This window comes from Salvelinus namaycush, chromosome 5 (genome assembly GCF_016432855.1).
Source record: "Salvelinus namaycush isolate Seneca chromosome 5, SaNama_1.0, whole genome shotgun sequence".
Taxonomy (NCBI): domain Eukaryota; kingdom Metazoa; phylum Chordata; class Actinopteri; order Salmoniformes; family Salmonidae; genus Salvelinus; species Salvelinus namaycush.
The window spans coordinates 10,376,606-10,394,086 of record NC_052311.1 but is presented as its reverse complement, the minus strand read 5'-3'; the positions used below and the strand labels follow the sequence as shown (position 1 = coordinate 10,394,086).

General features: G+C 41.6%; 1 protein-coding gene across 1 annotated transcript in view; it reads left to right on the top strand.

The window, feature by feature from the left end:
* Window positions 1–14,422, top strand: part of nrg2b (neuregulin 2b) — a 51,789-nt gene extending 37,367 nt beyond the window's left edge. The window contains exons 12-13 of the mRNA XM_038992480.1: window positions 65–248; window positions 13,940–14,422. Of these exons, the coding sequence (XP_038848408.1) occupies window positions 65–248; window positions 13,940–14,422 (667 nt within the window). The remainder of the gene's footprint in view (window positions 1–64; window positions 249–13,939) is intronic.
* Window positions 14,423–17,481: the final 3,059 nt, after the last annotated feature.

The window sequence follows — 17,481 nt, the reverse complement described above, 5'->3', positions numbered from 1 at the left end:
CTGAACTAGATTTAATACAGTTTTGTGTGTGTGTGTCTCTGTTTCCCCCCTCCCCTCCCCACAGGTACGTGTCAGCGTTGACCACACCAGCCCGTCTGTCGCCCATTGAGTTCCACTACCCCCCACTGCCCCCCCAAGTGCCCACCTTCCAAATCACATCCCCTAACACAGGCCACGCCCTCACCCTGCTGCCCGCCGCCGCAGCCTACCAGCGGGATGACGACCAGCCCCTGCTGAGATGCCCACAGGTGACCATGACCCTGCCACTACACTCACTAGCGAATACACACATGGCAGAAAGCAGGCCATTTTACAACTGTGACTCATGAGTCATATTTTCCACTTCCTTGTTGTTGTAGGTAGTGTATGATGTTGTTAGTTGTAGACTAGAGTAGGTAGTGTATGATGTTGTTAGTTGTAGACTAGAGTAGGTGGTGTATGATGTTGTTAGTTGTAGACTAGAGTAGGTAGTGTATGATGTTGTTAGTTGTAGACTAGAGTAGGTAGTGTATGATGTTGTTAGTTGTAGACTAGAGTAGGTGGTGTATGATGTTGTTAGTTTTAGACTAGAGTAGGTAGTGTATGATGTTGTTAGTTGTAGACTAGAGTAGGTAGTGTATGATGTTGTTAGTTGTAGACTAGAGTAGGTAGTGTATGATGTTGTTAGTTGTAGACTAGAGTAGGTAGTGTATGATGTTGTTAGTTGTAGACTAGAGGAGATAGTGTATGATGTTGTTAGTTGTAGACTAGAGGAGATAGTGTATGATGTTGTTAGTTGTAGACTAGAGGAGATAGTGTATGATGTTGTTAGTTGTAGACTAGAGTAGATAGTGTATGATGTTGTTAGTTGTAGACTAGAGGAGATAGTGTATGATGTTGTTAGTTGTAGACTAGAGGAGATAGTGTATGATGTTGTTAGTTGTAGACTAGAGTAGATAGTGTATGATGTTGAAGACTAGAGTAGGTAGTGTATGATGTTGTTAGTTGTAGACTAGAGTAGGTAGTGTATGATGTTGTTAGTTGTAGACGAGAGTAGGTGGTGTATGATGTTGTTAGTTGTAGACTAGAGTAGATAGTGTATGTTGTAGACTAGAGTAGGTAGTGTATGATGTTGTTAGTTGTAGACTAGAGTAGGTAGTGTATGATGTTGTTAGTTGTAGACTAGAGTAGGTAGTGTATGATGTTGTTAGTTGTAGACTAGAGTAGGTAGTGTATGATGTTGTTAGTTGTAGACTAGAGTAGATAGTGTATGATGTTGTAGACTAGAGTAGGTAGTGTATGATGTTAGTTGTAGACTAGAGTAGATAGTGTATGATGTTGTTAGTTGTAGACTAAAGTAGGTAGTGTATGATGTTGTTAGTTGTAGACTAGAGTAGGTAGTGTATGATGTTGTTAGTTGTAGACTAGAGTAGATAGTGTATGATGTTGTTAGTTGTAGACTAGAGTAGGTGGTGTATTATGTTAGTTGTAGACTAGAGTAGATAGTGTATGATGTTGTTAGTTGTAGACTAGAGTAGGTAGTGTATGATGTTGTTAGTTGTAGACTAGAGTAGGTGGTGTATGATGTTGTTAGTTTTAGACTAGAGTAGGTAGTGTATGATGTTGTTAGTTGTAGACTAGAGTAGGTAGTGTATGATGTTGTTAGTTGTAGACTAGAGTAGGTGGTGTATGATGTTGTTAGTTGTAGACTAGAGTAGATAGTGTATGATGTTGTTAGTTGTAGACTAGAGTAGGTAGTGTATGATGTTGTTAGTTGTAGACTAGAGTAGGTGGTGTATGATGTTGTAGACTAGAGTAGATAGTGTATGATGTTGTAGACTAGAGTAGATAGTGTATGATGTTGTTAGTTGTAAACTAGAGTAGATAGTGTATGATGTTGTTAGTTGTAGACTAGAGTAGGTAGTGTATGATGTTGTTAGTTGTAGACTAGAGTAGGTGGTGTATGATGTTGTAGACTAGAGTAGATAGTGTATGATGTTGTTAGTTGTAGACTAGAGTAGGTGGTGTATGATGTTAGTTGTAGACGAGAGTAGGTGGTGTATGATGTTGTTAGTTGTAGACTAGAGTAGATAGTGTATGATGTTGTAGACTAGAGTAGGTAGTGTATGATGTTGTTAGTTGTAGACTAGAGTAGATAGTGTATGATGTTGTTAGTTGTAGACTAGAGGAGATAGTGTATGATGTTGTTAGTTGTAGACTAGAGGAGATAGTGTATGATGTTGTTAGTTGTAGACTAGAGTAGATAGTGTATGATGTTGAAGACTAGAGTAGGTAGTGTATGATGTTGTTAGTTGTAGACTAGAGTAGGTAGTGTATGATGTTGTTAGTTGTAGACGAGAGTAGGTGGTGTATGATGTTGTTAGTTGTAGACTAGAGTAGATAGTGTATGTTGTAGACTAGAGTAGGTAGTGTATGATGTTGTTAGTTGTAGACTAGAGTAGGTAGTGTATGATGTTGTTAGTTGTAGACTAGAGTAGGTAGTGTATGATGTTGTTAGTTGTAGACTAGAGTAGGTAGTGTATGATGTTGTTAGTTGTAGACTAGAGTAGATAGTGTATGATGTTGTAGACTAGAGTAGGTAGTGTATGATGTTAGTTGTAGACTAGAGTAGATAGTGTATGATGTTGTTAGTTGTAGACTAAAGTAGGTAGTGTATGATGTTGTTAGTTGTAGACTAGAGTAGGTAGTGTATGATGTTGTTAGTTGTAGACTAGAGTAGATAGTGTATGATGTTGTTAGTTGTAGACTAGAGTAGGTGGTGTATTATGTTAGTTGTAGACTAGAGTAGATAGTGTATGATGTTGTTAGTTGTAGACTAGAGTAGGTAGTGTATGATGTTGTTAGTTGTAGACTAGAGTAGGTGGTGTATGATGTTGTTAGTTTTAGACTAGAGTAGGTAGTGTATGATGTTGTTAGTTGTAGACTAGAGTAGGTAGTGTATGATGTTGTTAGTTGTAGACTAGAGTAGGTGGTGTATGATGTTGTTAGTTGTAGACTAGAGTAGATAGTGTATGATGTTGTTAGTTGTAGACTAGAGTAGGTAGTGTATGATGTTGTTAGTTGTAGACTAGAGTAGGTGGTGTATGATGTTGTAGACTAGAGTAGATAGTGTATGATGTTGTAGACTAGAGTAGATAGTGTATGATGTTGTTAGTTGTAAACTAGAGTAGATAGTGTATGATGTTGTTAGTTGTAGACTAGAGTAGGTAGTGTATGATGTTGTTAGTTGTAGACTAGAGTAGGTGGTGTATGATGTTGTAGACTAGAGTAGATAGTGTATGATGTTGTTAGTTGTAGACTAGAGTAGGTGGTGTATGATGTTAGTTGTAGACGAGAGTAGGTGGTGTATGATGTTGTTAGTTGTAGACTAGAGTAGATAGTGTATGATGTTGTTAGTTGTAGACTAGAGTAGGTGGTGTATGATGTTGTTAGTTGTAGACTAGAGTAGATAGTGTATGATGTTGTTAGTTGTAGACTAGAGTAGATAGTGTATGATGTTGTTAGTTGTAGACGAGAGTAGATAGTGTATGATGTTGTAGACTAGAGTAGATAGTGTATGATGTTGTTAGTTGTAGACTAGAGTAGATAGTGTATGATGTTGTAGACTAGAGTAGGTAGTGTATGATGTTAGTTGTAGACTAGAGTAGGTAGTGTATGATGTTGTTAGTTGTAGACTAGAGTAGGTGGTGTATGATGTTGTTAGTTGTAGACTAGAGTAGGTAGTGTATGATGTTGTTAGTTGTAGACTAGAGTAGGTAGTGTATGATGTTAGTTGTAGACTAGAGTAGGTGGTGTATGATGTTGTTAGTTGTAGACTAGAGTAGATAGTGTATGATGTTGTAGACTAGAGTAGGTGGTGTATGATGTTGTTAGTTGTAGACTAGAGTAGATAGTGTATGTTGTAGACTAGAGTAGATAGTGTATGATGTTGTTAGTTGTAGACTAGAGTAGGTAGTGTATGATGTTGTTAGTTGTAGACTAGAGTAGATAGTGTATGATGTTGTAGACTAGAGTAGATAGTGTATGATGTTGTTAGTTGTAGACTAGAGTAGGTAGTGTATGATGTTGTTAGTTGTAGACTAGAGTAGGTGGTGTATGATGTTGTTAGTTGTAGACTAGAGTAGATAGTGTATGATGTTGTAGACTAGAGTAGATAGTGTATGATGTTGTTAGTTGTAGACTAGAGTAGGTAGTGTATGATGTTGTTAGTTGTAGACTAGAGTAGGTGGTGTATGATGTTGTTAGTTGTAGACTAGAGTAGGTAGTGTATGATGTTGTTAGTTGTAGACTAGAGTAGATAGTGTATGATGTTGTTAGTTGTAGACTAGAGTAGATAGTGTATGATGTTGTTAGTTGTAGACTAGAGTAGGTGGTGTATGATGTTAGTTGTAGACGAGAGTAGGTGGTGTATGATGTTGTTAGTTGTAGACTAGAGTAGATAGTGTATGATGTTGTTAGTTGTAGACTAGAGTAGGTGGTGTATGATGTTGTTAGTTGTAGACTAGAGTAGATAGTGTATGATGTTGTTAGTTGTAGACTAGAGTAGATAGTGTATGATGTTGTAGACTAGAGTAGGTAGTGTATGATGTTGTTAGTTGTAGACTAGAGTAGATAGTGTATGATGTTGTTAGTTGTAGACTAAAGTAGGTAGTGTATGATGTTGTTAGTTGTAGACTAGAGTAGGTAGTGTATGATGTTGTTAGTTGTAGACTAGAGTAGATAGTGTATGATGTTGTTAGTTGTAGACTAGAGTAGGTGGTGTATTATGTTAGTTGTAGACTAGAGTAGATAGTGTATGATGTTGTTAGTTGTAGACTAGAGTAGGTAGTGTATGATGTTGTTAGTTGTAGACTAGAGTAGGTGGTGTATGATGTTGTTAGTTTTAGACTAGAGTAGGTAGTGTATGATGTTGTTAGTTGTAGACTAGAGTAGGTAGTGTATGATGTTGTTAGTTGTAGACTAGAGTAGGTGGTGTATGATGTTGTTAGTTGTAGACTAGAGTAGATAGTGTATGATGTTGTTAGTTGTAGACTAGAGTAGGTAGTGTATGATGTTGTTAGTTGTAGACTAGAGTAGGTGGTGTATGATGTTGTAGACTAGAGTAGATAGTGTATGATGTTGTAGACTAGAGTAGATAGTGTATGATGTTGTTAGTTGTAAACTAGAGTAGATAGTGTATGATGTTGTTAGTTGTAGACTAGAGTAGGTAGTGTATGATGTTGTTAGTTGTAGACTAGAGTAGGTGGTGTATGATGTTGTAGACTAGAGTAGATAGTGTATGATGTTGTTAGTTGTAGACTAGAGTAGGTGGTGTATGATGTTAGTTGTAGACGAGAGTAGGTGGTGTATGATGTTGTTAGTTGTAGACTAGAGTAGATAGTGTATGATGTTGTAGACTAGAGTAGGTAGTGTATGATGTTGTTAGTTGTAGACTAGAGTAGATAGTGTATGATGTTGTTAGTTGTAGACTAGAGTAGATAGTGTATGATGTTGTTAGTTGTAGACTAGAGGAGATAGTGTATGATGTTGTTAGTTGTAGACTAGAGGAGATAGTGTATGATGTTGTTAGTTGTAGACTAGAGTAGATAGTGTATGATGTTGAAGACTAGAGTAGGTAGTGTATGATGTTGTTAGTTGTAGACTAGAGTAGGTAGTGTATGATGCTGTTAGTTGTAGACGAGAGTAGGTGGTGTATGATGTTGTTAGTTGTAGACTAGAGTAGATAGTGTATGTTGTAGACTAGAGTAGGTAGTGTATGATGTTGTTAGTTGTAGACTAGAGTAGGTAGTGTATGATGTTGTTAGTTGTAGACTAGAGTAGGTAGTGTATGATGTTGTTAGTTGTAGACTAGAGTAGGTAGTGTATGATGTTGTTAGTTGTAGACTAGAGTAGATAGTGTATGATGTTGTAGACTAGAGTAGGTAGTGTATGATGTTAGTTGTAGACTAGAGTAGATAGTGTATGATGTTGTTAGTTGTAGACTAAAGTAGGTAGTGTATGATGTTGTTAGTTGTAGACTAGAGTAGGTAGTGTATGATGTTGTTAGTTGTAGACTAGAGTAGATAGTGTATGATGTTGTTAGTTGTAGACTAGAGTAGGTGGTGTATTATGTTAGTTGTAGACTAGAGTAGATAGTGTATGATGTTGTTAGTTGTAGACTAGAGTAGGTAGTGTATGATGTTGTTAGTTGTAGACTAGAGTAGGTGGTGTATGATGTTGTTAGTTTTAGACTAGAGTAGGTAGTGTATGATGTTGTTAGTTGTAGACTAGAGTAGGTAGTGTATGATGTTGTTAGTTGTAGACTAGAGTAGGTGGTGTATGATGTTGTTAGTTGTAGACTAGAGTAGATAGTGTATGATGTTGTTAGTTGTAGACTAGAGTAGGTAGTGTATGATGTTGTTAGTTGTAGACTAGAGTAGGTGGTGTATGATGTTGTAGACTAGAGTAGATAGTGTATGATGTTGTAGACTAGAGTAGATAGTGTATGATGTTGTTAGTTGTAAACTAGAGTAGATAGTGTATGATGTTGTTAGTTGTAGACTAGAGTAGGTAGTGTATGATGTTGTTAGTTGTAAACTAGAGTAGGTGGTGTATGATGTTGTAGACTAGAGTAGATAGTGTATGATGTTGTTAGTTGTAGACTAGAGTAGGTGGTGTATGATGTTAGTTGTAGACGAGAGTAGGTGGTGTATGATGTTGTTAGTTGTAGACTAGAGTAGATAGTGTATGATGTTGTTAGTTGTAGACTAGAGTAGGTGGTGTATGATGTTGTTAGTTGTAGACTAGAGTAGATAGTGTATGATGTTGTTAGTTGTAGACTAGAGTAGATAGTGTATGATGTTGTTAGTTGTAGACGAGAGTAGATAGTGTATGATGTTGTAGACTAGAGTAGATAGTGTATGATGTTGTTAGTTGTAGACTAGAGTAGATAGTGTATGATGTTGTAGACTAGAGTAGGTAGTGTATGATGTTAGTTGTAGACTAGAGTAGGTAGTGTATGATGTTGTTAGTTGTAGACTAGAGTAGGTAGTGTATGATGTTGTTAGTTGTAGACTAGAGTAGATAGTGTATGATGTTGTTAGTTGTAGACTAGAGTAGATAGTGTATGATGTTGTTAGTTGTAGACTAGAGTAGATAGTGTATGATGTTGTTAGTTGTAGACGAGAGTAGATAGTGTATGATGTTGTAGACTAGAGTAGATAGTGTATGATGTTGTTAGTTGTAGACTAGAGTAGGTAGTGTATGATGTTGTTAGTTGTAGACTAGAGTAGGTGGTGTATGATGTTGTTAGTTGTAGACTAGAGTAGGTAGTGTATGATGTTGTTAGTTGTAGACTAGAGTAGGTAGTGTATGATGTTAGTTGTAGACTAGAGTAGGTGGTGTATGATGTTGTTAGTTGTAGACTAGAGTAGATAGTGTATGATGTTGTAGACTAGAGTAGGTGGTGTATGATGTTGTTAGTTGTAGACTAGAGTAGATAGTGTATGTTGTAGACTAGAGTAGATAGTGTATGATGTTGTTAGTTGTAGACTAGAGTAGGTAGTGTATGATGTTGTTAGTTGTAGACTAGAGTAGGTAGTGTATGATGTTGTTAGTTGTAGACTAGAGTAGATAGTGTATGATGTTGTAGACTAGAGTAGATAGTGTATGATGTTGTTAGTTGTAGACTAGAGTAGGTAGTGTATGATGTTGTTAGTTGTAGACTAGAGTAGGTGGTGTATGATGTTGTTAGTTGTAGACTAGAGTAGGTAGTGTATGATGTTGTTAGTTGTAGACTAGAGTAGATAGTGTATGATGTTGTTAGTTGTAGACTAGAGTAGATAGTGTATGATGTTGTTAGTTGTAGACTAGAGTAGGTGGTGTATGATGTTAGTTGTAGACGAGAGTAGGTGGTGTATGATGTTGTTAGTTGTAGACTAGAGTTGATAGTGTATGATGTTGTTAGTTGTAGACTAGAGTAGGTGGTGTATGATGTTGTTAGTTGTAGACTAGAGTAGATAGTGTATGATGTTGTTAGTTGTAGACTAGAGTAGATAGTGTATGATGTTGTAGACTAGAGTAGGTAGTGTATGATGTTGTTAGTTGTAGACTAGAGTAGATAGTGTATGATGTTGTTAGTTGTAGACTAGAGTAGATAGTGTATGATGTTGTAGACTAGAGTAGATAGTGTATGATGTTAGTTGTAGATGTAAAGGTTTTCTTCCAGGGGTGAAGGAGAGGACCAAAATGCAGCGCGGCTAGTGTTAAACATGTTTAATACAAACACAAGTGAAACACTACAAACAACCTACAAAATAACAAATGTGCAGAACCGATACAGACCTATCTGGTGCAGAACACAAACACAGAGACAGGTAACAAACACCCACAAAATCCCAACACAAAACAAGCCTCCTATATATGAGTCTCAATCAGAGACAACGACTACCATCTGTCTCTGATTGAGAACCCACACTAGGCTGACATAGAAACAGACAAACTAGACACACAACATAGAATTCCCACCCAGCTCACGTCCTGACCAACTAAACACATACAAAACAACAGAAAACAGGTCAGGAACGTGACAGAACCCCCCCCTCAAGGTGCGAACTCCGGGCGCACCCCTAAAACTCAAGGGGAGGGTCTGGGTGGGCATCTGTCCGCGGTGGCGGCTCCGGCGGTGGACGAGGGCACCACTCCACCATTGTCTTTGTCCACCTCCTTAGCGTCCCTTGAGTGGCGACCCTCGCCCCCGACCATGGTCCAGGAACCTTCACCAACTCCCCTCTACAATAGAGGAGACAACTCAGGACAGAGAGGTAGTTCAGGACAAAGAGGTAGCTCAGGACAGAGAGGTAGCCCAGGACAGAGAGGTAGCTCAGGACAGAGGGGCAGCTCCGGACTGAGTGGCAGCTCCGGACTGAGTGGCAGCTCATGACTGGAGGGCAGCTCATGACTGGAGGGCAGCTCATGACTGGAGGGCAGCTCATGACTGGAGGGCAGCTCATGACTGGAGGGCAGCTCATGACTGGAGGGCAGCTCATGACTGGAGGGCAGCTCATGACTGAAGGGCAGCTCATGACTGAAGGGCAGCTCATGACTGAAGGGCAGCTCATGACTGGAGGGCAGCTCATGACTGAAGGGCAGCTCATGACTGGAGGGCAGCTCATGACTGTAGGGCAGCTCTGGCAGCTCCTGACTGGCTGGCGTCTCTGGCAGCTCCTGACTGGCTGGCGTCTCTGGCAGCTCCTGACTGGCTGGCGTCTCTGGCAGCTCCTGACTGGCTGGCGGCTCTGGCAGCTCCTGACTGGCTGGCGGCTCTGGCAGCTCCTGACTGGCTGGCGGCTCTGGCAGCTCCTGACTGGCTGGCGGCTCTGGCAGCTCCTGACTGACGGACGGCTCTAGCGGCTCCTGACTGACGGACGGCTCTAATGGCTCGGGACAGACGGGCGGCTCTAATGGCTCGTGGCAGACGGATGACTCAGATGGCGCTGGGCAGACGGATGGCTCAGACGGCGCTGGGCAGACGGATGGCTCAGACGGCGCTGGGCAGACGGATGGCTCAGACGGCGCTGGGCAGACGGATGGCTCAGACGGCGCTGGGCAGACGGATGGCTCAGATGGCGCTGGGCAGACGGATGGCTCAGACGGCGCTGGGCAGACGGATGGCTCAGACGGCGCTGGGCAGACGGATGGCTCAGACGGCGCTGGGCAGACGGACGGCTCAGACGGCGCTGGGCAGACGGACGGCTCAGACGGCGCTGGGCAGACGGACGGCTCAGACGGCGCTGGGCAGACGGACAGTTCAGACGGCGTTGGGCAGACGGGCAGTTCAGGCGCCGCTGGGCAGACGGGCAGTTCAGGCACCGCTGGGCAGACGGCAGACTCTGGCCGGCTGAGACGCACTATAGGCCTGATGCGTGGTGCCGGAACTGGAGGTACCGGGCTGAGGGCACGCACCTCAGGGCGAGTGCGGGGAGGAGGAACAGGGCTCTGGAGATGCACTGGAAGCCTGGTGCGTGGTGTAGGCACTGGTGGTACTGGTCTGGGGCGGGAAGGTGGCGCCGGATATACCGGACCGTGAAGGAGGACACGCGCTCTTGAGCACCGAGCCTCTCCAACCTTACCAGGTTGAATGGTCCCCGTAGCCCTGCCAGTGCGGCGAGGTGGAACAACCCGCACTGGACTATGCAGGCGAACCGGGGACACCACCTGTAAGGCTGGTGCCATGTACGCCGGCCCGAGGAGACGTACTGGAGGCCAGATACGTTGGGCCGGCTTCATGACATCCAGCTCGATGCCCAACCTAGCCCTCCCAGTGCGGCAAGGTGGAATAGCCCGCACTGGGCTAAGCACGCGTACTGGGGACACCGTGCGCTTTACCGCATAACACGGTGTCTGACCAGTACGACGCCCTCTCACTCCACGGTAAGCCCGGGGAGTTGGCTCAGGTATCCAACCCGGCTTCGCCACACTCCCCTTTAGCCCCCCCCCAAGAAATTTTTGGGTGAGCCTCTCGGGCTTCCAGCCTCTCTTACGTGCTGCCTCCTCAATCCAGCGCTCCTGGGCTGTGGCTGCCTCCTTCTCCTCCCAAGAGTGGCGATTCTCTCCCACCTTTGCCCAGGGTCCTTCTCCGTTTATGATTTCCTCCCATGACCATTCCTCCTGGTACCGCTGCTGCTGTTGCTGCTGCCCGTTGCCACGCTGCTTGGTCCGGGTTTGGTGGGTGTTTCTGTAAAGGTTTTCTTCCAGGGGTGAAGGAGAGGACCAAAATGCAGCGCGGCTAGTGTTAAACATGTTTAATACAAACACAAGTGAAACACTACAAACAACCTACAAAATAACAAATGTGCAGAACCGATACAGACCTATCTGGTGCAGAACACAAACACAGAGACAGGTAACAAACACCCACAAAATCCCAACACAAAACAAGCCTCCTATATATGAGTCTCAATCAGAGACAACGACTACCATCTGTCTCTGATTGAGAACCCACACTAGGCTGACATAGAAACAGACAAACTAGACACACAACATAGAATTCCCACCCAGCTCACGTCCTGACCAACTAAACACATACAAAACAACAGAAAACAGGTCAGGAACGTGACAGTAGACTAGAGTAGGTAGTGTATGATGTTGTTAGTTGTAGACTAGAGTAGGTAGTGTATGATGTTGTTAGTTGTAGACTAGAGTAGATAGTGTATGATGTTGTTAGTTGTAGACTAGAGTAGATAGTGTATGATGTTGTTAGTTGTAGACGAGAGTAGATAGTGTATGATGTTGTAGACTAGAGTAGATAGTGTATGATGTTGTTAGTTGTAGACTAGAGTAGATAGTGTATGATGTTGTTAGTTGTAGACTAGAGTAGGTGGTGTATGATGTTGTTAGTTGTAGACTAGAGTAGGTAGTGTATGATGTTGTTAGTTGTAGACTAGAGTAGGTAGTGTATGATGTTAGTTGTAGACTAGAGTAGGTGGTGTATGATGTTGTTAGTTGTAGACTAGAGTAGATAGTGTATGATGTTGTAGACTAGAGTAGGTGGTGTATGATGTTGTTAGTTGTAGACTAGAGTAGATAGTGTATGTTGTAGACTAGAGTAGATAGTGTATGATGTTGTTAGTTGTAGACTAGAGTAGATAGTGTATGATGTTGTTAGTTGTAGACTAGAGTAGATAGTGTATGATGTAGACTAGAGTAGGTGGTGTATGATGTTGTTAGTTGTAGACTAGAGTAGGTAGTGTATGATGTTGTAGACTAGAGTAGGTAGTGTATGATGTTGTTAGTTGTAGACTAGAGTAGGTAGTGTATGTTGTAGACTAGAGTAGGTGGTGTATGATGTTGTTAGTTGTAGACTAGAGTAGGTGGTGTATGATGTTGTTAGTTGTAGACTAGAGTAGGTGGTGTATGATGTTAGTTGTAGACTAGAGTAGATAGTGTATGATGTTGTTAGTTGTAGACTAGATTAGATAGTGTATGATGTTGTTAGTTGTAGACTAGAGTAGGTAGTGTATGATGTTGTTAGTTGTAGACTAGAGTAGGTAGTGTATGATGTTAGTTGTAGACTAGAGTAGATAGTGTATGATGTTAGTTGTAGACTAGAGTAGATAGTGTATGATGTTGTTAGTTGTAGACTAGAGTAGATAGTGTATGATGTTGTTAGTTGTAGACTAGAGTAGATAGTGTATGATGTTGTAGACTAGAGTAGATAGTGTATGATGTTGTTAGTTGTAGAATAGAGTAGGTAGTGTATGATGTTAGTTGTAGACTAGAGTAGGTAGTGTATGATGTTGTTAGTTGTAGACTAGAGTAGATAGTGTATGATGTTGTTAGTTGTAGACTAGAGTAGGTAGTGTATGATGTTGTTAGTTGTAGACTAGAGTAGGTAGTGTATGATGTTGTTAGTTGTAGACTAGAGTAGGTAGTGTATGATGTTGTTAGTTGTAGACTAGAGTAGGTGGTGTATTATGTTAGTTGTAGACTAGAGTAGGTAGTGTATGATGTTGTTAGTTGTAGACTAGAGTAGGTAGTGTATGATGTTGTTAGTTGTAGACTAGAGTAGGTGGTGTATGATGTTGTTAGTTGTAGACTAGAGTAGATAGTGTATGATGTTGTTAGTTGTAGACTAGAGTAGATAGTGTATGATGTTATAGACTAGAGTAGATAGTGTATGATGTTGTTAGTTGTAGACTAGAGTAGATAGTGTATGATGTTGTAGACTAGAGTAGGTAGTGTATGATGTTAGTTGTAGACTAGAGTAGATAGTGTATGATGTTATAGACTAGAGTAGATAGTGTATGATGTTGTTAGTTGTAGACTAGAGTAGATAGTGTATGATGTTGTTAGTTGTAGACTAGAGTAGATAGTGTATGATGTTGTTAGTTGTAGACTAGAGTAGGTAGTGTATGATGTTGTTAGTTGTAGACTAGAGTAGATAGTGTATGTTCTAGACTAGAGTAGGTAGTGTATGATGTTAGTTGTAGACTAGACTAGGTAGTGTATGATGTTGTTAGTTGTAGACTAGAGTAGATAGTGTATGATGTTGTTAGTTGTAGACTAGAGTAGATAGTGTATGATGTTAGTTGTAGACTAGAGTAGGTAGTGTATGATGTTGTTAGTTGTAGACTAGAGTAGATAGTGTATGATGTTGTTAGTTGTAGACTAGAGTAGGTGGTGTATCATGTTAGTTGTAGACTAGAGTAGATAGTGTATGATGTTGTTAGTTGTAGACTAGAGTAGATAGTGTATGATGTTGTTAGTTGTAGACTAGAGTAGGTGGTGTATGATGTTGTTAGTTGTAGACTAGAGTAGATAGTGTATGATGTTGTTAGTTGTAGACTAGAGTAGATAGTGTATGATGTTAGTTGTAGACTAGAGTAGGTAGTGTATGATGTTGTTAGTTGTAGACTAGAGTAGATAGTGTATGATGTTGTTAGTTGTAGACTAGAGTAGATAGTGTATGATGTTGTAGACTAGAGTAGGTAGTGTATGATGTTAGTTGTAGACTAGAGTAGGTGGTGTACGATGTTGTTAGTTGTAGACTAGAGTAGATAGTGTATGATGTTGTAGACTAGAGTAGGTGGTGTATGATGTTGTTAGTTGTAGACTAGAGTAGATAGTGTATGTTGTAGACTAGAGTAGGTAGTGTATGATGTTGTTAGTTGTAGACTAGAGTAGATAGTGTATGATGTTGTTAGTTGTAGACTAGAGTAGATAGTGTATGATGTTGTTAGTTGTAGACTAGAGTAGATAGTGTATGATGTTGTTAGTTGTAGACTAGAGTAGGTGGTGTATGATGTTGTTAGTTGTAGACTAGAGTAGGTGGTGTATGATGTTGTTAGTTGTAGACTAGAGTAGATAGTGTATGATGTTAGTTGTAGACTAGAGTAGATAGTGTGTGATGTTGTAGACGAGAGTATCTAGTGTGTGACGTACTCTGCTTCTGTCCCTGCAGGATGGACGGTTGTACCGGCAGCCCCGTCGCCCGCGCCAACCCTACCTGACAGAGAGCACGGGCAGCCTTCCATCCAGCCCCTATCATCTCCCTGACGACGAGGCCTACGAGACCACGCAGGAGTATGCCTCCTCCCGTGAACCAATCAGGAGCCGCCGGCGCCCGCGTCGGAACCGCCTCAATGGACATGTCTCCCAGCGTACAATGGGCCTACGGGACAACAGCTCTCAGAGCTTCAGCCAATCAGAGGAGGAGGAGGAGGAGGAGGAGGAAGAGGAGGGGCAAGGAGAGAGCACTCCTTTCCTCAGTATGCAGAACATGAACATGGAGCCGTGCGAACGTGGGTACCGATCATCTACCGCCCCTGCCCCGACCGCCAACATACGGACTCACCGGGTGCAGGGGCGGCCAAGCACCCGCAGCAACGGACACAGTAAAAGCTCCCAGTCGCGCTCCTCCAAAAATGACAACGCACCCCTTTAAGACCCGCCCGCCTTGACCACTGACCTCTAACCCCTGACCCCGGCCCCCCTGACCCACCTAAAAACAACAGTGGAGTAGAGACCTGCACCTAGGAGAAATATTTTTATTTTGTATAACAGACAGATATTCTAAATAAATGAAATATTTATTTTCATTTCAGCAAAAATTGTCTACTAGCTAACAGCAAAGACTTTTTTTATAGGGAAAATATTTATATGTAAAGTTTTTGATTTACAGCGTTATGAGAGAAAAAATGATTACGTGCCAATTTTTTCACGAGTTAGATAATAGAATAATATTGTGGTGCCTTTTGCTGTGTGCTGAAGCCAGAGGTCCAGTTGAGTTTTTGTAGCCTTTCTAATACAGACTCCTCATTTTATAGACCTCTTTACTTTGACTTCCTCTGATTTAGGATCTCCCTGTTTGAACTGTGATATGATTCTGTCATCATGCAATATGAATCACCCCTGTGTAACGGTGTATGTTTACATGAGTATGATCCACACGCAGTTGTTTTTTCACGGGGGACATTTATCACAGACGCAACTGGATGTGGTGTCCTGTCCTGGTACAGGAAGTGAGGCGCTAGTTGTTGATGAGTCGCTCCAACAAACTCACATCAGTCATTCATGTCATCATCCGTCCGCCTGTCATCGTATGTGTATTGTTTCAGAGGAATGCAGGTGATCCAAGGTACCTGCACAGGTGTTCAGGGTTTCTAAATGGGAATGAGTGTAGGGGACGGTTGTGGTGTGTGTGTGTGTGTGCGTGTGCGTGTGCGTGTGCGTGTGCATGCATGTGTGTACGCACTCCATGATGAGTTGTAGTCTGGTCACAGCAAGGGAGACATGAGTGTCCATTCAGCTATAAGGGTGTAGTCACTGTTAAACTGACATACTCAACCGGCCAATTGTCATGCTGCCAGAAGCTCCATTGCACTGTAAAACCTCCATCCATGAGCATTCATTGGCCAGGGAGCTGCCAATCCTACCAATCCAGTCAATCCAGCCTGATTCTGGCCTACATGGACTGCCCTCCCCCATTCCTATGCCAGCAGCTTAACTAAAGCCGCACTGTGTCTCAGGACTTTCACATCCCATCAAGAAAAAGACTCCATTTCCCAAGAGCCACCATGGTCCATAGGCCAGATCCATTATGTCCCTCTTCCTTGTCTGTTTTCATCTGTGATATAGTATGGAGCTATGGAAACTCTTGAAACTTGAAAAAAAAGTGGGTTTTAAAAATGCCAAAATACACTGATATGGAGTTCATGTTGAGGCTCTTGGATGATTGTTCTATGACAGTGTAATGACACAGGTTTGTTCTGTGATGATGATGATGATGACGGCATTGGCTCGTAGTGATGATGGCACTGGTTTGCTGTGTGCTGTGACAAGTGACACAGGTTCATTTTAAAGTCTCTCCTATGTTGACTGACTCACTGCAGTGTGTTTGAGTCTGTTCAGTTTGTCTTTTTTTAATCATAGCCAACACACGGTATGGTATTATCGATTATTGCATTATTTTTTGCATTCCTATACCTTTATTATTAACACAAGTATAACTTGCTTGGTCATATTGACTGAATGATCTGATATGTGTCTGTCTCTGTCCGACCCCGCCCTCTTGACAATGACATCATAGAGTATGACATAACCTATTATCATGGGATATGTTAGATTTACACATTACAACAGCTTGTCCACTCCGCTATGGGTTACAGGCATTCCTCAGAAAGGGTCCACCTCAGAAATACTATGAGATTAAATGGACAGAGAGCATCCCGCTCCTCTACCTAAAAGAAAAAGGGAGTCCCCATGAGTTGGTTTTAAATGAAACATTTTATTTGCCCCTTTACCAGTAGAGTCTCACAGGAGATGCATGTATCACAAAAAACGTTATAATAAGTACCATATAAAAAATGACAACCAACTCCTTTGATGAAATCAGAGGATTATTGTGGAATATCATTTAGAGATATACATGTTATTTTCATGGCCCAAAGTTCTGGCTAGTTTGTCTTAGTATCACTGTATTCAATCTGAGATTTGCAATGTGGTATACTGCCAGTGACGGTAGTATGCTTCTAGTGGTAGTTCAAATGTAAAATCCCCCTTACCTCCTTCCCTTGCAACCAATCCTTCCCACCTTCCACATTTACTCTCTCTTTCTCTCTCTCACACACACACACACACACACACACACACACACACACACACACACACACACACACACACACACACACACACACACACACACACACACACACACACACACACACCCTTCAACACGACACATACACACACGTTTGTGTTTTTACAGCAGTTGTCCTCATCTCCTTTACGCCCCCTCTCCCTTTCTTCTCCCCCCGCCCCCCTGCATGTCCTAGTGGTCCAGGTAGTTGGGTGCATGGGAAAAGAAGCAAGCAAATCGTTTTCCACTCAGTGAAAAGTGTCTTCATTTTAACATTCAGCAATAAATCCCCTTTTCTCATGTCTCCATTCTTGGAATATGCTAGAAGTTTTTTGCAAGTTTTATCAAAACATACTTGTAAAAAAGAAAAAGAAAAATCCAAACCACCTCTTCATATGAAAATAAATCTTTATTCCTACCATTTTGAAAGTGTTGTCATTCTCTGTCACAAAGAAGAGGCCTCCTCCTTCATGACCCTCAAGGTGTAGGGGGGATTCTCAATCTTACGTCAGAAGCTATTTTTACCTGCCAATTGATGATTGTCTATCAAACTGATAATAATTATTCTGCTTTATGCTGATCCCATTCATCTGTGTGACAGGTAAGGGTAAATCCAGCAAAATAGACTTTGAAAACTTCTAGCCACTAGGTGGCAATATTTTCATGTCTTATCTCTTCCTTTTTAGACTCATATTTTCTACCCCAGCAAAGTATTTTGCATCCTCACACGTAACCAGTTTCCCTTTTATAGATCAAACAGGTTTTTCCCACAAAATGATTTCCTGCCTTAGTGTGGTTATTCTCTGATTACGGATAAGTATGCTTTTTATTGCCTGGAATATTGCTGGCATGATTCATCTGATCTA